The 24,427-nt window shown below is 42.4% G+C and overlaps 2 protein-coding genes across 9 annotated transcripts in view; one reads left to right on the top strand and one right to left on the bottom strand.

The window, feature by feature from the left end:
• LOC118502591 (pseudouridine-metabolizing bifunctional protein C1861.05) overlaps positions 1-24,427 on the top strand; it is a 209,565-nt gene that overhangs the window by 6,349 nt on the left and 178,789 nt on the right. For both annotated transcript variants that reach the window (XM_036034944.1, XM_036034945.1), the window contains 3 exons: positions 79-415; positions 488-627; positions 869-928. In XM_036034944.1, the coding sequence (XP_035890837.1) occupies positions 79-415; positions 488-627; positions 869-928 (537 nt within the window). The remainder of the gene's footprint in view (positions 1-78; positions 416-487; positions 628-868; positions 929-24,427) is intronic.
• Positions 12,742-24,427, bottom strand: part of LOC118502590 — a 143,189-nt gene continuing 131,503 nt past the window's right edge. For 4 of the 7 annotated variants that reach the window (XR_004905056.1, XR_004905058.1, XR_004905057.1 and 1 more), the window contains 5 exons: positions 20,671-21,204; positions 17,277-17,489; positions 15,984-16,438; positions 13,634-13,913; positions 12,742-12,921 (listed from right to left, as the gene is read on the bottom strand). Coding sequence is in view for 2 of the 7 variants with exons in the window: in XM_036034942.1 (XP_035890835.1) it covers positions 12,888-12,921; positions 15,984-16,438; positions 17,277-17,489; positions 20,671-21,204 (1,236 nt within the window). In the remaining 5 variants the exon portion in view is untranslated. The remainder of the gene's footprint in view (positions 12,922-13,633; positions 13,914-15,983; positions 16,439-17,276; positions 17,490-20,670; positions 21,205-24,427) is intronic. The other 3 variants (XR_004905060.1, XM_036034943.1, XM_036034942.1) reach the window with 3 other exon arrangements.

Genomic DNA, 24,427 nt, shown 5'->3' with positions numbered 1-24,427 from the left:
ATATTTTAAATAATTTATTTAGCTAGCTTTTAACTTAAAATTTCAACCTAAATTTTTTCTTCGTGTGTCTTCTGCCAGGAAACGCAAGGCGTATGCGTTACCACGTACGGTAGTAAGGACTGTGAGTTTCCAGCCTTTTACACCCGTTCCAGCGGCTCGAAGGCGGCCTACAATCTTACCAGCCCAACCGAAGCTGCCAAGATGCTGCACGTGAACCGTGAGCTTGGTCTTGGGTCAGGAATTCTAATTGGCGTGCCGATACCGGAACGGTACGCGATGAATGCCACCGAAATGGATGCGGTGATTGCCGAGGCACTCGTCGACGCTGAACGTAAACGAATCCAGGGCAAAGAAGTGACGCCTTTCATACTTTCTGCCGTCTCGAAATTGACGCGTGGGAAAAGTCTCGATGCAAGTAAGTACGGTATTGCAAGGCAATCATGGGGCCGTTCTAGAAAATCTGTTTTTATTTACCTTTCATTACCAGATATGGCTTTGATAAAAAATAATGCACGCGTTGCTGCCGACATTGCGGTGGAACTGGCGCACATTGAGAATGGGTCAGCTGCGAAGGAGAAGCAAACGGATAAGGCAACGCTCGCGGCTACCGATGGTGCTGGTGCTCCGGTTAGTTAAGTTATGCATTTATTTTCTCTCTATACAAATGGTTTATAATAAAATAATACATTTGCTTCTTGATAATGGCAAAAGGGCGCTGTAGGATGTTTCCCTAATGTTGTTATACAATATGCTATGGGTTTGATGGCATTGGGTTTGATGGAAAGAACTTTCCTATAGTAGCGCGACTGGCAGAAAGAACCCTCTCACAAATGTTGTTGTATTTACTTTTATGTTTTCTTCATTCAAGCTCGTCATCGGCGGATCGGTTATTGACATTTGCATCAGCGTCTTGGAGGATGATGTTAAGGTAAGTGGACTTTTTATTTGTTTATCAGCCAATATCATAGGTTTTTGAACTTAATACTCTCATGATAACCAGTTAATTGAATTCATACCTGGTGGTGGAACTTCTCCAAATCTAATGGTCCTGTGTAAGCCCTTGATAGGTAGTGAGATCAGGTTTTTTCAAGGAAGTACCAGGGTTCCCAAATTATATATTTCCAAATTTGATATAAATTTTCTTTAAAAAATTGATGCCTGATGTGACGAAATACAGATTCCTTTAAAGATGGCCGTCCTTTTTTATTCATGAATGACGGCTTAGCTGTATTGCTCTTTAAAGATGACTTGATGATGAACAATCCACAAGGATTTCATCCACAGGAAGAGATCCACAGGAATCTCTTTGCCTTTCAATGGTTGCCAAAGTTTCAATGAACAAAAATTTTAGCTTAAAATCAACATTGCTAGTGATCTACTTTTCTTCAAGTTTTAACTCAATGGTTGAAGTTATACTAGTTGAAAATAACTTTGAAACCTGTCCCAATCAAGGTTTCAAACTCATTCCCGATTAAAGCATCAGCAACTGTTACCACGATTCCGGTTGAGTAGCAGACGCAGTGAAGTGTAGTTTTAGTTTTATATTTTCCACAGTATTATATTTTCCACTGAAGGAAGAAAAACTTTAAAACGGTGTCACTTCCTTGTCCTTTCCCAGGCTACTGGTTGACGCACCCCTTCTTCTTCCTTTTTTTCCCTGACCGTTACAGCTGACATTTCGGTCATCCGGTATCCTACTGTCATCCGTTATCCTGCTGTCATCCGTCACTCTACTGTCATCCTATCTTTCCTAACAGCAACTTTACCAAGGATTACCAAGAAGCATCTTATCCTAACCATGTTGAAGACGATCCGGGCTGCCGGGGTAACCAAACGTTACTTGTGTTAAGTACATTAAACTTTACAATGCTATTAATACTATATTTCATATATAGTATCCTGTCCTGTTCTTCATATAGCTGTCCTGCCGACATTTGTGCTGGGTATGTTGCCCATTGCAGGCCCTCATGATATTTTTCACACGCCCAGCGTTAGAACACCTGGGAATATTATCAATAGCCTTAAAAGAACTTCAAAGAGCCTCTAAACGTTACGTTTCCAAACTTTTTGATACCTGAGAAGCTTATAGGTTAGACTCACCTTTTAATTGTAAACGATAAGTCAGAGATTAGTTGAATCCTGTTGTGAAGGTGTTCTAATATGAATTTAAGTGATTGAATGTCCTCAAGATATTTTTCCCATCGATATTTTGATGATTGGGCAGTTGCATATCCTAAGCCTGTAATGTCAGAATCCTTGGACATATTATCAAAAGCCTTATATTTGCTTTAGAGTACCTCCAGACGTTACGTTTCCATACTTTACGGATATTTGAGAAACTTATACGGGAGATCCAAATTTTAATATCAAACGATAATGAATAGATTAGTTGAATCCTGTTTGATACTGTTCTTATATGATTTTAGTGATTTAATGTCCTCAAGATATTCTTCCCAGTGATATTTTGGTGATTGGCTTAGGAGTTACATATCCTAAGCCTGTAATGTCAGAATCCTTGGACATATTACCAATAGCCTTAACATTGCTTCAGAGTACCTCCAAACGCTACGTTTCCAAACTTTTCGGATATTTGAGAAACTTAAAGATCAAATAAGTATATAAAAAAAATTGTTTAAATATTTCAATCGTCTTTATTTCAAATTGTTCGTTTCATTTTGTTTGTTTATTTTTGTTGTATTGTTTCCGTTTTTCACCCATCCCATTTCCCACTCGGTTATCCCTTTCTTTCTATCTGCTCTGACCTATGTTTTCCCTTTCTGTTTTTCCCGTTTGTTACGTTTGTTTTCCACTGTGTATTAATTCTTAGCTTATTTACAACACATCAGTTTTCAAGATAACAGATTTAATTAGTTTTTTGTTTCTTCTTGTTGCTATGCATTGCTATGCTCTGCGCATTCACGCTCTCTCTTTCTCTCACGCTCGTCTTCTACTCTATCTGTCCCGTTTTTTATGATTATATTCCGAGACGTTTCCGGCCTGCTATTGATGCACGGCTAACTTCCCATATGCTAGACCATCATCATCATTCGTCACTGACCTTAGCTTGACTTCGCGCACTCACTTATCGCTATCGGTTTATGCAAGGTTTACAATAATTACAACGGGTTGTTCTGTTTAAAGGTGAAGGAATTTGGTAATATTCCTCCGCGTTGGTTTGCTTTTAGTTTATATTCATAATATCAGTTTAATATATATGGTTTATATCATTTGAATGAACGAGCAGTAGTTAGCGGGGGTTTTTAAATTGTATTTTTTAAAGTTTTTCTCTCCCTTATTTTTGTTTTGTTTTGGTTGTTGTTTTTTTCTCTCGCTAAAGTCGATGTATTTTCGCCCTATACATACGCTACATACACCACTCTGGCATCGTGTCCCGCCTGCCTGGGTATTTTATTGTTTAGTACATCGCTAAGGTTTATTTAATTTGCTCCTCACACTCCTGTTTCTGTTTGTTTTATTACTTCTTTTGTTTTGATTTGGTCATTAAACATTAAACGCTTAGTTTAGAAACATGCAATTGTTTGTTTGAATTGTGTTTATTGTTTTGTTCAGGGGTTGTGTTTTTCGGCTTTTACTTTTGGGAGTTGTGTTCAGAAATTGGTTCAGCTAATTTTTTTTGTTTTACGTTCCCATTCGATTTCTTGCTGCAGATCGATCCGTAACGATACAAACCGGGTGCTTTTATTGAGAATTTGCATTAAAATTCCCATTGCAGCACCCAAGCTCTGACTCGATTTGGAAAGCGTAGAAAGTAGGCAAAATTAATCAATTTAACCAATTACTCAGCCACTCTTCCGGGGGAGGGTGGGCTCCAGGTTTTCCCTGTTTATTCAGGCGCGCATGTTTTTCGCTTTGTTTCTTGTTTTTTCCTGCTCTCCCTTTTGTTAAACTTATCATTCACGTACATTGTAAATTAAATGCTTCATCCCTAGTGTCCGCCGGTGTGTTCGGTTCACTCGCAAAACAAGCTTCAGTTGCTGTGTTTTTGTGTGAGTGTTTTTTTTCATTGCACCTCATTTGAATCAAATTGTGTTTGTGTGTGTTTTTGCAAGTGGAGCGTTAAATTAAATTTTCAGTTTTGTACAATGTTTATCGGCCGCGTGTCCCTCGTCTAGCTGTATTTTTTTTATATCCCACGAGTTGAAAAGTGTACAAGAAAAAAATAAATAGCGCAAAAAAAAAGAAGCTTGCCCATGAAGATAAAGTCCACCGTGTCAAAAGCGTGCTAATGAGCCGAGAAATAATGCGTTTAATTCGCTGTCCATTTTGATTTCATTTTATGCCGCTCAAAATGCGCCCAAGCCTGGCCAGGTCCGCGTTTTTAGCTCGGTGCTCGTTTTTATAGCATGTTTTATCATGGCTGAATATCGCAATCGATTTGTGCTGCGTTCTTCACCGACCGTACAGAGATTAGCCGTTTGTACATTGCTGCAGCCATGTAATTAAACGATTATCTTATTACCGTGGGTTTGATGGGAAGAAGCAATATAAAACCTATCGGTATCGAGACCTGTTCATCGACAGCGGCCCATCTTTATGACAATCCCGATCGTAGATCTGCAAGCAATCAGCACGGAAGAGTGGGTTTGTTTTTTAATTTTAGATTATTTTTATTCTGACATTAATTTCCACACCGTTATGTTGAAGTTTTGTTAGGACACTTTTGATTATATGTTGCCGCTGGCTGCTACACTTCGCTGCCGATTTTTTTTTGCCGGTCCGCTGGTTTGCCTCAGACATCTCTAGATTCGTGTTTAATAGCGTGTTCTTATTCCTAAAGTTATTACAAACGCTTCTGTTACACTGTGTGTGTGTTTTTTTAAGTATATTCACTCCCGTAGTACACACATACACACACGGAGACACGCACACTTCTATAGGCAAATTGTGTAATATACAGAGAAACGAGTTAACAGTTCATTATAGACTCTTGAGTATTGAGTAATCTATCATTCAAGGAATTTTGTTTGTTTTTCTTAATCACTTAACTCTCATCTTGGTTTCGTTTCGCTTTCTAGTAATGTCGCCCTAGTTTTGTTTAATTGTTTGCTTACTTATCTTTTTGTCAGCTTTCGCTCTAACGCGCATTCTTCACGTTTATGCGCACGTGTTCGGTCTACATATTTAGTGCGCCTAATTGTAGTGCACCTCACAATTGGAATATCTTAATAATCGAGTCAACAAATTATTAAAGCCGCTATCTAAATATCATTATAAATGTGTGCGCGTGTGTGTGTGGAGCGGGGGGACCGTGAGTTTGTGACGGAGCGGGAGGATTAATTTAAGGATTAGGAGTCGTTTGGCAGGATGCATCTCCTCGACGTTGCTAAAAGGAAATCGCTTTCGCGAGAAGCAATGTTGAATCCATCGGTTCCACCTGGTCCACGATCCTGTAGCATTGTTTCTGAACCACTGTTTTAGAGCTTTGTGTGTGTGTGTACTTCTTTATCTGTGTGTGGTATAATCATCTCATTGAAACAGCCTAAGTTTGCGCCATCAGCCGCCATCTTTTGCACTTCCACCTTAGTGTCTGTATTCTCAGCGCACACTACTTGTTCGTTCCGGATTTTTTTTCCCGTTTGCTAGGATTTAGCTCCCTAATAGTGCACAGAAGCACATATTTACGTAATAATCTTTCTCTAGACTAATATTTACAAAACACCATCCGGCCGGACGTCCGATGGAGCTCAGAGCGGAGTGGTTGGTTCGCTTTTGGAAGCCTTTTAGATAATACAGCATGTGTGTATTGGGTTAGTTCTTCGGTCGACCTTTTACTACTTTACCACTAATATCATTGTGCCCGCCGTGTCTCTGGTGTAATTCTGTTTCAGTCGGGTCGGTTTCCCCAGCGCCCCAGTAGTGTTGGATTGGATTGATAGCGAAAAAGAAAAGCCTTCCAAGCTTTCCTTGCAACCAAGGTATCAAGGCTGGTGCCAGATACCCGAAACGTTATGTACAAATATAGAATCTTTACTCCTTGTGTATTTGTTAACATTCAACACTTTACACAGCAACGAGCGCATTGGCTGGTGGCTCTGAGCATTATGATGGTACATGCCTTCCCACGCGTTGGCTCAAAACCGCACCGGGAAGGACTTTTGCAGCTAGCAATCAAGAGTTAGCCAAAGAAAAAAACGGGTGAATGAATAGACATTATTTCTTGTCCGTTACGAGATTTACACACTTTCTTCAGTTTCATACTTACATACTCATACATACACATTGTTCCAGACACCAGATGGTTTCACATGCATTTAGGGGAGATTTGTTTTAGTTTTTCTGTTACGTTTATCAAAAATAGACATCCCTTGTGCTGTTTCTTCTGTCCAAATGCATACACACACACGCTTCACACATTTCCATTAAAGGAATGTGACTCAAGCGACGATACAAAGGAAAACCCAGCAGAAAATACATCCTAAGGCACATTGTCAATATTTCTAAAGTGTTGATTCTTTGTGTGTGTGTGTTGTTCTGTTGGTTATTTAATTCCTTTTTTCGTCCACAGTGATACGAACTACATGGCTGGTTGGTTCATGGGTTGTGGAGCGCTATGAAGCAGCATACCAGTCAGGAGTTTTGGTCGAGTAGTCTTTAAGAAATGGATGGGGGGTATCGTTTTCCCCGGGACACCGGTATATTTGCAAGGTCTCCTCTTGGGTTTGGGGGGCACCCTATGCAAAACACTGGTGTATGCGACCGTAACGTACGTAAAATTGTCAGGTTGCGAATAGGTAAATGGGTCCCATATTTTGACACACTTTACAGGCAAAATGGAATCTGTCGCTAAACTCAGGCAAAAGGCAGAGAGGTCGAGAAGCCAGCAACCGGCATGGGAAATGGGTTCTTTACGGTTATTTTACAAGGTGTGTTTTGCTTGCTTCTAAACACTGGAAATAAGGTGCTAAATGGTATGGGAATGGGTGTGAAAATTTTGTATCGTTTGAAGGGAAAAATGGTGATAGAAAAACGGAGGCGGTGATTGGCGGTGATGCTATCGTGGGATGCTTATTTCTTAAAGGGTTGTGTATGTTTCGCGCGGTTTTTTTTGCTTAACATATTGGCTGTTATCTTTTATAGTTTAAAGAACAGAAAATAACACCATCTCAACCGTATGCTTATGTATCTACGGCTTCCCCCGTTTTGCTCCCCATTTTATTTCCCACCCCACATATATATATATATTCGACACGAAGGCTACATACTATTCACTGTCGCGTCACTACGAGATTTGTGTTTGTGTGTGTGTGTGTTATTGTATTTTGGTTTCTTACTCTGTTTCGATCGATTTTTTGTTTCGTTTGAATTGTTTCAAAATTATGTACAATTGTTTAAAGCAATCTTCCAAAGCAATTTTATGTTTGTCTTTTTTTCATGTTTGCTGCAATGTCTCGCATTGGTACGCAAACGCGTCACGATTGGGCGGTGCGAGTCGTTAACCGAGGGTTTTGTGGTTATTTAACATTCATAGGGGGATTTTTTTGGTGTTGCATTAGACCATTATTGTATGATCCTGTTTTCAAATATCGGCCTTCTTGCGGACGCATCAATGCAATGGAAGAGGCGAATGAGGTCCTCTTTAAATAAATAATCAAAAAAAAAATCAATGCAATGGGGGTGCAGGATCGCTCCATCCTAAGATAGAGACCATGAGATCAATGGGTCAATAAAAATAAAAATTATCAATTATCAAATACAACGCCTCCTCTGTATTTGGACGACATGAAGAGAAGATTGTACGGGCTGGGTCGTCCGGTGTCATTCTCATGACATGACCAGCCCACCGGAGTCTAGCGAGTCTAGCTGGAAGCACTCTATTAACATTGTACATTGTTACGATTCTTCCTCCATTGTTCTTTCACACATGGTTAGGTCAATAATTTTTCAGAGTTTCTGCCTTTCGAACGCAGCTATGACGGTGTCGTCAGTTTGGGAGTCTAACGCCACAAGTCTCAGAGGTGTATGTGAGTTGCGGAACTATAAATTTTCTATACAGTCGTTTCGTTTATCGCAACTAGTATTTTGTTTGATAAGCTTCCCCAGGCTGTAGTATCTCCGGTTGGCAGCCAGCACCCTTGCGTGTAACTCAACATCAATGTTGTTATTGGTGCTGACTTTTGACCCCAGGTGGTGAAGTTATGAATGAATTCAAAGGGTCGGTCACCTATCTGTACATCACCCCTCGATTCTATGCAAATCAGTATTTTCGCCTCCGTAATCTCCAACCGGTCCGGTGGCCGAGGCGACAACTCCCATCCGGACCATTCCCAGTAGGGTGGACTGACTAACCAACTCCGTGGTCATTAAGTCAAGTAAGACAGAAATGACACGAAGACCTTAAGGGGTCGTTAGGCCAATAAGAGAAAATCCAACCGATAGGACAGCCTCAAACTAAGGATCCATAGAGGAGTATTTGGCAGACTCTCCAGATAATCATTTTCGTGTTGTGGTAACAATGTTGGAAGTTTTTTATACCAACTATTAGGTACGAGTGCCGAGGTGACATCAGCGCCGGTCTTATAACGGCAGGACCGGGGTTCAAATCCGGACCGCCTCCCCGTACGCAGGGCTGACTACCTTGCTACGGGTAAAATCAAGCCACAGAAAGCCAGAAATGGCAGGCCGAGACCTCTCGAGGTTGTAGTGCCACCGAAGAAAAGGAAGAGTTCTAAAATAATATATATTTTCATTTAGGCTTTCAAAACTTTTCAAACTTATCAAAAGTTTAAAACCAATATAACAAAAAATATCCCCAAATAGTAAAGCACAAAACCCAAGTCAACAACTTCACACCGTCAACGTGACAACACTCTCTCATTCTCTCTCTCTCTCTCTCTCTCTCTCTCTCTCTCTCTCTCTCTCTCCCTCTCTCCCTTTACTCAGTTCACATTTGGTTCGCTATATCGTTATTATGTTCTAAGTTTCTTAACACGAATGTTTGCTATGCCTTATCGGCATAATTATCCTATCATTTATTTGATCTATTTTATCTCTAAGAAAAGAAGCAACACTATACAGTAAGTTTGTTGTGAACAGAGTTGATATACTACTACTTACAACATCCCGCAAGATACTCCTGTCGCGTTTTCGTAGTTTCGACTTCAGGAGATATTCGTTGGGGGGTTTAAGAAATCTTTGCGTTAGGTCCTTGCATCCGCTTCACTTGCCTGCTTCTTGCATAGTACTTTATGGATGTCAGTATTGATCAAAAATCGAATTAAAAAGTGAGAAGTAGTATTTTGAGATTTTCAAATTCAATAATCGAAAATATAATTGTTATGGAAAATTTATTTCAAATATTTATAACCCAAACTTTCCATTTAAAGCAATAATAATTGACGTCGCTATATCTCCGATAAGATCCAAAAAATTAATTGCATTTTCACTGCAAAGTGCGTTCACGTCGGAAACACACGCTGTAACGCTTTTGAACAAAAGCATTGCGGTGTGGTGCAGAGGCAAAAAATGATGAACGACCAAAGCGTATTCACCCGGATGGAGGGCCAATGTATTTTGTGAACTTGCGAAATTGGCGAAACAGTAAAAATATGCTAAGAGAAATGAATTTCGTCGAAACAAAATAGACGGTGAGAGTGGAGTCTGTGGAGTGGGTTGGGAATGTAATATCTAGCTTTGTTGAATTTTCTGCCAGGCAGACTAAGGGTTTCAGAATCTCGCTTATGCTGTAGTGAGTTTTGAACAGAAAATTAAATTTATGTCTATCGGTTCCACTGAGCACAGAAAGGTGGGGGCGACTATGCGGATGACGTACAGCTTAAGCTTTAAGTTTATAAAGATGTCTGGTTTAAAAGCATATCTGTTGTTAGAATTTATTTTCTTAAGGCGTTATTGTCCTGCCATAGCTTTAAAATGGTGAAAAAAGTTAAAAACTGAAGCTCATAAAGAAATATGCAAGAAGTTGATCAAGTTTTATGAGTCGTCTCAATCAACTATCGATACTCGCTTGCAGTATCCCTAGACTTACTTATAAGGAAATTCTAGCTCTAGTTAATATATCTATGTCGATGAAATGGTTGACGACGCATTTTGCTTGACTTATCGTTATAATTAAAGCGTATATTATCACCGCGTTTAATGTGCAAAGTACACTGTTACACAACGGTCGCTTAACGGTCTATTTCTTAGCAACTAATGGAACGCTTTCGGACCAGTCGGACCAGTTCGAGTTCTTGCCCTAGAGCTAACCCTTGGGAAGTGATTTGGGGCTTTGTTTTATCCTATCGCTAATCCAATAACTTCAAACAGTAAATACCTTTCAATTCAAGCTTTCCTCAAGCACTGGTTGTGTTAGATGCAACAAGAAAAAGGAAATTGTTTCATCGTATATCATATAATTAGCCATTTTACAGCGTGGAATCTTGTGGAACACTCGAAGAACAAAGCGGCGCATTTGGGCCTAATACACACTAGCTGTGTGAAGAGAACAGGAAGAAACGGGCTTGAAGAGAACCTGGCCGCAAACCTAATTATATGATAAAGGGCTCAATGAACAATTATCCTTTTGCTGTGCATCTACCACTTTCGCGCCATTGCCGGAAGCGAACGTTTGCATGTGGTTTGCAACGTTCCAGATGGAATAGCTGTACCGAAAATCCCATGCTCCACCCTTTCACGATTCCACTTTTTGCAAAACAAAAGCAGAGAAGAAGCAAAAAAAAGGAATTAACCATCCTCTTCCAGAAGCAGATGGTGCTGCTGCTGCTTCTGGATTTGCTTTTAAAACTGTAACTAATGTATGTGACTTCTCTTTGTGTGTGCGTTGTAGCAACATTCCCGAGTTGGGTCCTTAGCATTCGTTGTGAATTAGATTATTTCAATTCCGTATTCCGTACACGAGCAGCAGCAGCAGCCCACAATGACGATGGAGTTCCAAGCCCAACCGGGACTGGACTCTGTGGTCAGAATCGCCCGTCGTGATCCCACACGAGTGTCTGAGAGGATAAAAAGATGGCCGGTAAAAGTGGCGAAGAAGGGTGTGAAGCAAGTTGCGAATGTTGCTCGTAGGATGGCATTTTTTGGGTTGCCGTCAGTCGCGGACGAAGCTGACCTGAATTATTTGCTCATTTTACGCGTGGCGTGGAAAATTCTTTTGTCGAGTTTGCTCGGTATCTACCAGAGAAGCACATTCTTTAATGAGATAGTTTACAGTTTTTAGCTTGGAACAGACAACAGTAACTGATGTCCTCTAATTTACATAAGTGGTAAACAATTTAACATCAGAATTTAATTTACATTAAATTATAAGTAGGCTCAAGTAGATTGATGCCTGTACGTGGCTACATTTTGAAGTTTCTTCTATCCGTCGGGGCGAGCTCCCTGACCAATCTAAGGTGGAAGTGCATGTAAGGCGCTGTAACGCTAAACGTTATACGTTTTGTTATATGTTTTCTTTTGAAAAGGCGTTACGATTCCTTGTTTTAAGTTATATAACTCTAGCATGTGTCTAGTTAAAAGGGAACAAAATAGAGCGAGACGCATTGTAGACAGCGTTGACCAGTTTTCCGTCCAAGTGCTTTCTCTTGTACAACACAGCTCATAAACACGTGGTCGAAACGGTAGCTACGAATCGTGGTAAAGGTACACCCTGCTCCAAGCAACCATTTTCTGTTTGCACCAGCCTGGGTTAAGGATTTTGGGGGATGGATGCGCAGGATTGGAAAAACGACAGCGCGTTAACAGCGGGTCCGGTGCTCGGTGTGTACTACATTCCGAAACACTCTTCCTATGGCACCAACGGGGGATTTATTTTTCGTAATTCTTTAAATAGTACTAACTTAGCTTACCTTACCACACTATGTTACGCAAAACACGGTGTTCGTTTGAATTTCCTATTAAAAATTGGGGGCAGGGCTGACCGGATGTCAACACGTACGAGCGTTGCAACCACTCGGCCACTTACCAGCTCGCCTACTAACGCGCTTGTCCTTCATTCACTGTGTGTTTGATTTAGTTTGGTACTCTATATGTATAAGTTCTGCTTTCCATGTTAGCCTACCGCATCACACCCGGGGATCACAAAGGAACGTACGCCAAGGCATATGAATACGCACGCACGCAATAGATACAGCACTGCGGACGCACAAGCCGTGTTAGAATTTGTAACCGACACATAACGCACCACTGGAAGGCTTCTTGCATTGCTCCTGATGCTCACCACACTGTCGAACGATATGGTGTCACTCTTCTCCGAAACAATGCACTTTCATCTCTCTCTCTCTCTCTTTTTCCACGTGATTTTCTCCGGATGTCCACGCTTATTATTGGTCCTTGCCGTTCGGACCGAGACTGGGCTACTTTACTGGCTTACTATACTCGTGTGTGTGTACGCGCGCGAGGACTTGCATTCTTCTTATCTAAATATCTTCACAATCACAATCGTTGCTATCGGTCGTTTCCGTACCGCGGTAAAACCGTACGCCCTGCTCCCGATCGTACGTGATGCGGGAGCGTTGTTGCTGTTGTCGCTTTTTGGAGCCACCGCTCGAACCACCACCACCCTCCAAATCGGCCGTAACGCCGTGCAGCCGGTTAACGACGGTGCACTTGACCGAGGAACCGCCGGAAAAGCCGGCCACGGTCGTCGATGGTTCTCCACCGCCGCCGCCCGGACCGGGACCACTGACGGACGACCCGGACGTGGCCGCCGTACTGCTGCCGAGCGTTGTCGTCGTAGTGCTGGTGCTGGTGGTAGCCATACGCGTGCTGCCACTGCCAGGCCGGCCGGACTGGGTGCCGTGCTCGTCGAACGATTCATTTTCTGTGGGCTGCTGTCCCGGGTGGCGGTTGGTGGCGTTCGGGCGCGATTTGCGCCACCGATCGCCGAACAGCTGCTCCAGGTAATACCGTAGTCAGATCTTAGTTACCGTCGGTGCGTTCAGTAGTCTATATGGATCAACGATAGGAAATAAAGAGAGGGAGAGAGATAGGAGAAGAGAGATAAAAGGAAAACACGTTACATTTCAAATCCTCATCAGGTAAAGGGCGTTAGAAAAGGCATTTTAAAAAGCAGAATGAAATAAGTTGTAAGCAAATAGTTTTGTAACATGTAACACTACTAGTCAGCATTTACAGCTCGTAACACACATTGCGATAAAGCGAAACCAAGCGTATCATAGTGGTGATGTGTTTGTACCCTTAACTTTTAAGGGTAGCTTAGAGAGCGGTGATGTGTAATGAAACAGCAGCTTGAACACGCGCTTAGAAGCACAATTCTATGATACGTACTATTATTGTATGAGGAGCATAACGCACAACGAGCGTCGTTTTGTGGATGGGGTAGATTTTGGATTTGGGGGTTGTCCTACTGCGTTACATCGAGTGCGGTTTGCTCCATTGCAAAAGCCTTCTACTAAACTAGGTTGATGCGTCGTACTATGGTCTAGCGTCCTGCTATTCGTGACCCAGGAGTTTTAAACTTCAAACCGGGCTAAATGTGGTAGCTCTCGTATGTTAATCGTCTTCTAGCGAGCTCGTTATGTTTTTGCGTTTATAATTAGCGATCTAGGTTTTTATTTTTCTTTTAAGTGCAACAATTTGAATAGTAGAAATAAGCAACGGCCATCACCCTTCACCCGCATCAAGCTCTCACTACTACCTTCGACTGACGATGGCGACTGACACTCAGACATACAGAGACACCCACTGCCAGTCGGTGCTACTACCTCTTGCTGCCGGTACGGATGGTGCTGGTGATGGGTGTTATCGTGCGCGAACGCTTCCCGAGCGTTCGCAGGATGCTGCGTGCCCACGATTGGGTGCAGCGAGCGTGTCACAAGCGTAACGCTAGGGATCACGCTTCCTGATAGAGTGGTGGCTGGGTGGCCTGGTTGGCCGGTTGGTGCTGGACGAACTTGTTCGAGCGGGTGCATTTGTATCTCGAAAAGAATGATAGGAAGAATGAAGATAGGAAGAGCGGAGGGTAAATGTGTTGGAACCTCTTTGTTTTTGGTATGTTGCTGCTGTGCATGGTTGGTAGTAGATGTTGGGTATGTATGATTGTTGGAGTTACAGAGTTTTACGGTGCTAAACTATAAACGGGAAAGATTCTATAGCCAATTCGTTTACAAGCATCAGTAGTAAGAGGCGCTAGAATGTAGTTACTAATTTGTACAGAGGAGTCGTATGGTAATATTTTTAACTACTCTCCTCAGCTTTATATTGAGTTTGAGACAACTTACTGTATGACAGCGTGCTAACGTATGCATCAAATAAGATGGACTGGTTTAAAGATTTTTTACTAGATGCGTTTTCGGGTCTTAAAGAACCTCCCAAATGATCATCTTCCTTTGTATCATATATTATTATCTCAAGTAATTACTCTTGGGCGATCCAGTAGCCGAGGCGACAACTATGCCGGTCTTCAAACGGCAGAACCAGGGTTCAAATCCCATCCAGACCGCTTTCCCGTACGTAAGGCTGACTACTTTACTACGGGTAAAATCAAGTAACAGAAAACCAGAAATGGCAGGCCGAGACCGCTCGAGGTTGTAATGCCAAGGAAGGACATTAGAATTATCTAGTAAAGGCTAAGCTTTATACTCTTGGCAGAGCCTCCTGGTGTGCTGTGTGCGGAGCTACCTTTTCGCAATCAAATTGACCGTTCAGAGCCCTGAGATTTTTCAAGAGTGATCAAAATTACGACACAAATATCTAATCTGGGATAGATCCCAGTTACCGAGCAGAGTTCTAAGACTCTTCAAGCAAAAATTGATAACGATAGCCAAGGATTTACTGCAAGTTATTGTTAAACTGTATCCAGGAGAAAGAGACTCCGTCTACATGTCTTGTTTAGACTGGACTGGTTGGCGTTCAAAGAGTGTTTCTGCTGACCTCATAAGCTCCCAATCGGGGGTAGATCATAGTATAAGCAAATTAAGCAAATGCATGGATCCCAGAGCTTTCAAAGGACCCCGTTGATATTGACAGAGGCGTATCGTAGTATCAGCCTGCTGTGCGGTCATCAGTCGGGTGGTGTGGTCCTAAGAGCTTCAATGTTTTAAAGGATCACGAACTCTATAAGGAACCAGATATAATTTCTCTGCTCGGCCTTTGACTTCGATTTAGTTAGCCGCTTCAACGTGTTAGGGGCCTGTATCTTTTATTCTGTATCGGGACGCCAAGGGGTTTGTTCTGCCACTAAACCTAAATTTGGTTCTTAAGACGGAGTAGCCTTAGATCTTAGACCTATAGCTAAGGTTTAAACTGTTGTCGAACCATTTGAGAAGTGTGACAATATTTTTGGGGATTACAAATTTGATAAAACCTCGAATTAATTTAATCCATTAACTTATTTCTAATGATTACATTGTCATTTCCAAACATCGTCCAGTTATTTAGTTTTAATGCATACGTTAATATGTCATTCTATTTACATCCTCATTAGTCGCATCATGCAGCCTTAAATGGCAAGAGCCACCTGGCAAGGTGAAACGACTTTACTGGTTCACTAAACGGGTAAGAGACGATCATCAAGTCCTACCGGGACGAATGCATCCATCACAGCCAAAGGGGGTGTCTACAGCGTACGGTCTAGCACTCCGCAAGGAAGTACATTATTGTCGAGAGTGTTCATGCGATAGATTATGGTTTCAGGAGGACGCACAGTGGTCATAAATTTGGGCGATAGTTGTTGTTGCTGGGACTGCCAAAACCCGGCGTATACCGGGTTGGGTGCTGGCAGAAACATTCGTTCGATACTACGAGACAGTGTGGTGGTGGAAAATATATTTATCGTTGTGCGGTTGTGCTTGATGCTTTCACTTCAAACTGTGGAAACACATAACCCACACAAACACACGCGAATAGAACCGGTGTGTGGAACTGCTGTGCAACGTGGTTGACAGGGTGAAGAAGTGAAGTAGGTTTTGAGAGGGGGCGAGGTATAGTAGTAGGAGGATCAAAGGGGGGAGTAGTTAGACGTCATGCAAACAGGCACTTCCGCTTACCTGTAGGTGGGCACCTTGGCGTCGAATTCACACAGCTCGTAGTTGTTATTACCGTTTATTGTCTTGGTCGTGCCGGTGGCGGCGGACAGCAGCGATGGGCCATTGTTGTCCTCCACCAGCAGGGCACAGTTGGAATTGGTATCCGACTCACAGCCACCGGCCCCTCCGGCCGGTCCACCGCTTCCACCACCCGTTGCGCCACCGCTTCCGCCCGCTAACGAGGACTGGCCGCAGATGTGCTGTTGCTGCTGCTGCTGCTGCTGTTCGTTGATGCACGTGTAGAGCTGCTTGTGCTTGAGCAGTTGTTTCGGTGTGTTTTCCTGCGTCAGCAACGATTCCCGTTCGCTTTCGGCCGAACCGACCCGGGTCCTTTCGCGGTCCCGGTTGCCTACCTTCGGCTCTGCATGGATGCTACCGTTGACCGATGTACTCGTCACTTGCTGCAACAAGGTAAACTGTAGCACACGAATACGGACCAACAAACGTACACACACGCACACGTGCATACAGAAATCAAAATGTGTGGAAAATGGTAAATATGATTCACGATTCACCGTGAGGCGTTTTTCAAAAAATCGGGACCAAGTAGCATGTGGATGTATAAAAGGATTTGTTTGTGTTTTTTTGAAAATAGTTTTGTCAACAACCCGACAGGTGGCGCGTGTTGGTTGATTCGGTGCACAAGGTAGCAGGGGTGGTGATGTGGTGCATCAACCGGCGTGTCATCGGTTTGCATCGGCCAGCAGTCGGATCGGACGTTTGCATCGCAGGTGGTACGGTTTAGTGATTAGTGTTAGTAGTATTGTTGTGGCAGTTGTTGAATTTGTGGTGTTGTTGGGTTTAATAAGTGCGTGCGATTTGCGTAGATTTGCGTGCAGGTGGTTTGGCGCATTCCAAGTACATTCCACACAAGGTTGTGCCGTGTTCGTTGCGCGTGCGTGCCAGAGGCGTCGATATTCCAGGAAGAGAAACAAGGTTGGAAAAGTTAGATCAATCACTCGTAATGCTATGAGCTTATGCTATTTTACTGGATATGTTTTGAGCAACATTTTTTTAAAAGTTACAATATTCTGATGAAGGAAGAACATATTAACAATTGTTATCTGTCGTCAAAATAAATGTAAAAATAGTATAAATTTCTAAAAATCTTGTGGAATAACCTTAAAATCATTAAAAAAAGATTAAACTTTATTCACTTTTTGTTTATTGTTAAGCCTGATATGTTAGATGTTGAACTAAACAAACAAAAATCAAAAAGGACGCACGGTGTGTTAAGCAACCGAGTTTTCCTACCTGTTGGATCTGTTGCTGATCACAGTCGACCCCGTTCAGGATCGCACCGGACATCTCCGTTTGCAGCAACTTAATCTTCTGGATCATTTCCTTGATCTCGTACCGCAAGATGCCAAGAAAGCACAGCTTCAGGAACGCTATCACGCAGTAACCGAGCACGAACAGTATGTCGGCAGTGTGTCGCAGCCAGGAGACGATTCGATCCGCACAGCCCTACGCAATGAAACGTTGGAGACATAATTAAGCCCCTTTTGTGTTATTTTCTCAGGTATGTCAGGAGCGTCAAACACATCTCACGAGCGGTGTTAATGGAAAAGGAGTAAATGGTAGACCGATGCCGAAACCAAAGATGGATTGAGTTTGAGAGTGAGACTATGAAATTCGTGATTCTCATGAAAACAAGATCCCTTACACGAAAAGATCATTTGCATATAAGGGCCTCTTCGACTAGTAAGTCTGTTGGTCGATGAGGACTCTTGAATGACGAGCATCCTTGGATAACGAGGATTTTTGGAGATGGGGTTCCTTAAATGAACACTCCCTTCCAGACGATAAGGTTACTTAGTAGGTCCCTTGGAAGACAAAATCTCTTGGGCAATGAGTCTGGTAATCTCCCAATTTTAAACTCGCCTACGTGGTTTATTGATTTTGCAGTTCAATATTGACCGAAAATGAGAATTGGCATTTTTCAGCACAAAATTAAATATTTCGACCGCTTATTCGTTGTTCTTGATTTCATGGCATGGCATGGCTTTAAGGCATGGCCATGTCGTCAATACTTTTCAAGGATATTCGGCAGAAAGGACTGCATCTATTCCGGTTTTCTATGAAAACATATTCAAATAATCTAAGATATTTGAAACTAGTTATTTCAAAAATATTATTTTCTGTTGTATAGTTAAAAGTTTGAGTTATCAGATATATTCAGCGAAATCCAAAAAGGGAAACGAATAAATAACAAAATATCGTGCAGTTTGTTTAAATAAAATTATTACAGGCCATACACGGACCTTTAGCCGTCAGTTACAGTTAGTTTAACGTATACGATGCACTTGCAGAACTAATTTATTTAAAAAAATCCTAAGGGTTATTCTCATTTCAAATGGTCTTGGGGGGGTTATTTCAAATGGGAAAAAGTATAGTGTTCTGAATTCTATGAACTAGAAGTATTGTTCTGTTATTTAAAAAGCGTTCCAGAGAACCTCCCATATCTCTTTACGATGAACTAATAATTGAATTCAACAGTATCAACATAGTATATGGCTGTATTGCTACACAGAACCATTATTTTTCCCTGGTCCCAGTATTCGTAAAGGCTTCCCGGGATTAATTGTACATCCTCTATTTCGCGAACCGTAGCAATAGAAATGTTTTCAAACTAGATCAACTCTAGCGTAGAGGATACTTCCAGTATTTTCATCCATTGCACCAACAGTTAGGATGCACCTGCATCCAAGGCTAGTCATTGTTTTGATAGTTATAACAACACTCGACCGAGGCGATGAAACGTAAACCATTCATCTGGGGAATCCTCGTGGCGAGCCTCTTTGGGGACATATCTTTTTCGTGGAAACCGCATTCGACCAGCAATATGGCCAAGTGCTTCAGGGACAAACGCCACGCGCTTGATTATAATGTATCGATTGGTGGTACCGTACGCACCAGAAATCGAGTGAAAAGTGCATATTTGTTATTGATGGTCGCGTTCACGTAGCGTACCGAGCTAAATAATCGCGTTTGCGGAACACGCCGTACACACTTCCCAGGATGGTACTGTTGGCCACTTGCTAGTGCTTGTTTGTGCCTCTGTACGGTTTGGAAGAGGCGCAATACTTCGAGTACCCGACTGCCCCATTTTCGCGGGTTCAACAAGGAACGGTTTAATTAAAAGCAAACATTGCGCCCGGCAAAAGTGATCGCGAACAAAAGCTCTGGACGGGGAATGGAAATATGTGTTAAAGAAAACACAAACAAAAAAATAAACAAACGAAATAAATCGAACACTGCTCGACTGTGGTACCATGGTGCATCGGGTTTTAGCGCAAGGTTGGAGTTGGACGGGGGTCGTAAAAGAAAGTTGTACAGCCATCCCTCTATATTGACGATGGACGAAGGAAACAGCCATTCGTCATGGATCGAATTAATGGGGTTGGGAATAAATTTTTTTCTTGCATTCGTTCCCCGGCCACACAATGCACCGGCCGAAAGCAGTAGCATCACCGGAAAGCGCAATAAATTGCATCTGACGTTTCTTGTCGGCCCTCGCCATGCTATCCGGCAGCAGTCGGTACGAGTTTCATCGATCTGTGATTTCCGGCTGCTCCGTCTAGAGCAGTGTTTGAGTTTGTGGTGCACATTTTTCTCACCAGTACGGGGCGGGGTGCCCTAGATGTGCGAGTGCATTTTCGCTGGCCTTGTTTTATGTGCCATTTGTTGCAGCTCAATACTCTACACTTCTTGATGCACACGTATTGATGCGGGCACCGTCCCGAAGCTGGCAGGGAAAAGCCATTCATTTCGTGACGTTTGCCGTCTGTCATTCTTTTGTTTTACGTTGTTTGAGTTGAAGAAGCTTTTTCGTCCGAACCCGTAGGTCTGCTTGCTTGATTGTAGGAAGTGGAGCAGGGATGTCAAACGCTTTGTTTTTGTATGTTGATTTATAATCGCGTTTTGATAAAAGAAATACTTTGCAAACCAAATAATTTCTCAATGCGACCCAGCCATGGACCCGGACTTTTCCGTTTGTAGATCTCAAAAGAATATTATTTCAACAGAATTATTAAACTCTAAGCAAGACGTAATCGCTATAACAGATGTTATTAAGATGCTATTTTGAAGCTCAATACAAATTGTACTATAGCAATACGGTCAGGCCGTTTCTCATGATCAAAAAAATTAATTTAAATTCAATCGAAATTTTTAAAAGATCTCTATAACTGCCATTAAAGGTAGTATTCTGAATAACAAAATAGAGTTTTATTAGAAAGTTTTAACTATTATTTAGGATAAATATAGCTACATATTTTAGGTGTACGAGCGGAACAAGATCAGCAATAAAATAAAAAGAAACGAAACTAAATTAAAATTTCCGCCGACCAAATACTGCCGTGCACTGAATATAGTTTGACACCCCTGTCCCAAATCATGATGTTGAAGTTGTTTCTGAATGGCAAGTTATTAGGCGCAGACTTCAGCACGGGTAAAAACGTGACAAATTGGACGTGGTTTTCAATTATGACATTTAAATTTCACTTCATCGATCGTAGCCCCATGAGTGCAAGAAATCATTCCTCGAAGCGAATTAGATTAGTACTACTGCAATGCTCTCCTTAGGCATTCCTGCCTAGAGATAATTTGAAACGGATTATTCTGGCGCTAATTAGCATCATCTTACCTGCGGATACACTGCCCGGCACGTAACGATCGTTTTGATTTCTTCCGTTTCGCCACCGGAAACGGCACTGGCACCGGGCGTCCCACCGGAACTGCTTCCGGTCGTAGAACTGTAGCTGCTGGTGCCGTGGTTAGAACTAGAGCTGAAGGTACTACTACTGCTGCTGCTGCTGCTGCTGCTATCACTACTGGTACTGGTACTGCTGCTGACCGCACCCTGACCGGTTCCCGAAGCTTCATCCACCACACGCACGCCGCTCTGTTGCAGTGGTACGGTGCTCGTTCCACCACTGCTTGGGGCCGTTATTAAGCTCCAGGAGTCAGTGAGCTCGGTAAAGTTCCGGCTCATCAGTAGTGTGTCCTTAATCGTGCTGGCGGCTAGCTCGGTTGCGGCTGCAACGGCTGCCGTTGGATCCTCGCCGGTCCGGAACACGATGGCGGACGCGAGCGGTCGGCGTCCTATGCTGATCTGTTCCGTAATGTCGGATGTGCAGCAGGACGTCGGATAGGTGCGGTTAGCGTTGAGTGCAAAATCCTGCAACGGAAGAGAAAGCAAGGCGTAAACGTTTTAGTGCCAGGAAATTCAATATTAAATAAGGAGTTGCTTTTCTTATTGTTGGGATCAGGGATCAGGTCTTATTTTGGCCATATGTTATAAGGAAATAATCTAGATAAAATATCATCAGTCTTATCGGCCTGGTAGAAAACTGGCGATACTACCAGGGATTGGACAAGATTTGATTTGAGTCCAGACGGAGCCAACTCTAGGCTCCTGCTTTACGGGCACTTCTAACCGTGCCTTTAAGCAAGCGCAGCATGTTAGGATAATTATTTATTAGTTATGTCTAATTAGTGCGGCCATTAACTACTGTCATAAATCATCATTTTCACTTCATTAACATTTACTGCTACGAGTAGGTTGAAGCGACGAAATTCTTCCTCCACTAGGATTATTGATTTTTAAAGTGGACACATAACTTACATCACAATGTGCTAATCTTTCAGTGGTTACGAAGGGATTAAAATGTGGTATAAAAATAATCCCCATCGTAATGGATTACATGCACTCACTCGTTACACACATTAGTTCATTTATGTAGAAATATGTTGCGAAAAAACCCCATCCACACATGCCGACACACGCTCGTACATTTTTCTCGTACATCCCAAGCGGTAAAACCTCGTACCCAATTATGTTCTTTCAATCACACACACTCACAGAGACCGATCGGAGTTGTGTTCGAGCTACATGCAAAGGGATTAAGCGCGGTTTCCGTCAATCCGTTTTTAACACATCCTTCCGGATCACATTTTACATACGAATCTGAAACGGAAGCGATGGGTGCAGTGATGCTTCAATCCTGCCATCGACCACAGGGACGATCGTGTGCTGCTTCGATTAAACGTATTTGGTATTTGTTTAATGACAGCAAAAACCAGCAGATATCGTTCTCCGTTCGCTGTTTAGTTTTGGACCGGAAAAGGGCACAAATAGGCTGGTTGGTGGTGGGTCTGGTAGGTCATTTGGGTGAAGGAAAATAGGGACGGATTACAAGAGGCTCGTTTGTACAGCTTTGTGGTTGTATTGAAACATACGTTGTTAGACACAAGTTCTAAAATTGGAACACAAAAACCCAGGATTCGCTCGAAGCTTCTTTCACTTCTGCCACAACATTCGTGGCAGTATGATTGCAGGAAGAACCCAAACAGGAATGTTAAATCTCAATGTCCCGCAAATAGCAAATGTAACAGTGAATGGGCTATCGACTGCACTTTAATGAATGAAAGTCCGATAGACTGTAGGCGACCGGTCGGGCTCCTACCGAAGCATTGGTGTTGATTACACATTTTAGCTTATCTTGTTTTAATTGAAACACTCTCTCGCATTAGTGCTCCACTTTTCGGTGAACAACACACGCTGGAATGCTTGCAATGCAATCGTGTGGCAATCAGATGACTTGGGTGCTTAATTCAATTTGCTTGCAGCCATGCACCGAACGACTGCAGAATGGTATTATCGTTCAAATTGTTCGTTTTATGTTTTGCGCAAGTAGAGAGCACAATCTGGAAAGTGTATTCTGGGTATTTAGCAAGAAGTGTAATTTGTGCTCGGGTTAATTATTATTGAAGTTTGAAAATTGAAAATAATACAACTTCATAATCACATTTTGTCGAAGACCGTTGTGTTTTCAAAATGTTTTAATGCCAAAATGGATTTGTAAAATTGTGATTGGACAAACCCTAATAAAAGTTTTATGACTAGTTTTTAAATGGTAACAGCACTTCTTTACTGTATCATTTCATTTTAGATAATTGTCTTCAGTTTAGACTGCTGGCGATTCAAAGTAAGCACTTAAGTACAGTTGCCGCCATTGTTAATAACCGCTTTAGCTGCGTACCACATCTGTCACATGCAGTCGAACGCGTGGCTAAGGCCATTAACTGACTAAAAGATGCCGAATCGCAACGTAGCACGAAGCAGCATGCGCAAGGTAGTGGCAGCCACTATGCTCTTCCACCTTTTTGAGCGTAAAGTTCATCGTCGGACCTGAAGAAACTCTTCAGGAAATTGGCTTTGCAAGTCTTGTAGTGCCTTCCAAAGTCACTTTGACCGGATGAACCTTACGCAGGAGACTGACTGTACGGCTAGAGACACCTGAGCACGTGATTTTTGAGTACTATCGCTTCATCGCCGGGAAACTTCGTACGACGAATACCCAGATTGAAGAAGAGGTGATTGTGGAAAACCATCTCGCTGATGTGCTCTTGCCGAAACATCTATCGCCGAGACCATCAGAGGGATCCTTACATGTCTGCAGCAGTGACGTTTTCGTATCGAAAGAGATACGGCTGAGACCGGACCAGGGACTCCGCAAGATGTCAGCAAGTAGAATCATGTCATTCATGATCATGATGATCATCACCATTGAAAGTCTCAATACCTCTTAGGTGACCAATGGTGATCTTGATGCTAGTTGCCCTTGGTAAAATTCGTCTTCACCACTCACTTCCAATTTCGTTGGTATTCTGGGAATGTTTTTGCGAAAGACCCGACGAGATTTTAGTCCGTATGAATCCGGTAATACCCAATAGTCCCATGGTTTGATCTCCTCGGATATAAAAGATTCTGCTGTTGATTATGTAATAATTTTCCAATTTAAACTTTAAGTTCCTAGAATGGCAAACACTTTTGTATCTTAGAGTTTGCGAAATTCTGGACAACTGGTTTTGTGAACAGAGACGAGTGTTGAAATAAATTGCAACAATTTTGATGTAGAACGTCGCAGATATTATTTACATACTGTCGAATTTCTTAGCCACACATCCTCTTGTACAACTTGACGCACTAATAACTTGACTCCACTGAACAAACACGAATCTTCCCTATTACTCGAACGAGTTATGCCACAAAAATCTGTAAAGTTTGAAGTGAAACACAGAACATAAGTTTGGCTTGTGCTATCGTCATGTCGGTAAGACACAGGAAAATTATATTCCCATCGCCCAATTCACCCAGAAACAACTATCCATTTGGTCCGGACCGTCATCTCTAACCGTATGACAAATATTCGGAGAACACATTTCCTTGCACCGAATTGTAATGCTATGTAAATTGATTTGCAAGAAACTTTCCTCAGTATGGGCCGTGGTTGTGGGAAGCTAAAAATAAGCTTTAATTGTGGCAGGGCAACAAATCACAAGCGGCTTTGAACTTAACCCGTGCTCGTGCTCCTCTGCCGGGCACGGTGTCGGTGGCC

The sequence above is a fragment of the Anopheles stephensi genome, chromosome 2 (genome assembly GCF_013141755.1).
Source record: "Anopheles stephensi strain Indian chromosome 2, UCI_ANSTEP_V1.0, whole genome shotgun sequence".
NCBI classification, from domain to species: Eukaryota; Metazoa; Arthropoda; class Insecta; order Diptera; family Culicidae; genus Anopheles; species Anopheles stephensi.
The sequence above is the reverse complement of the archived record's forward strand: the minus strand, read 5'-3'. Positions and strand labels throughout refer to the sequence as shown.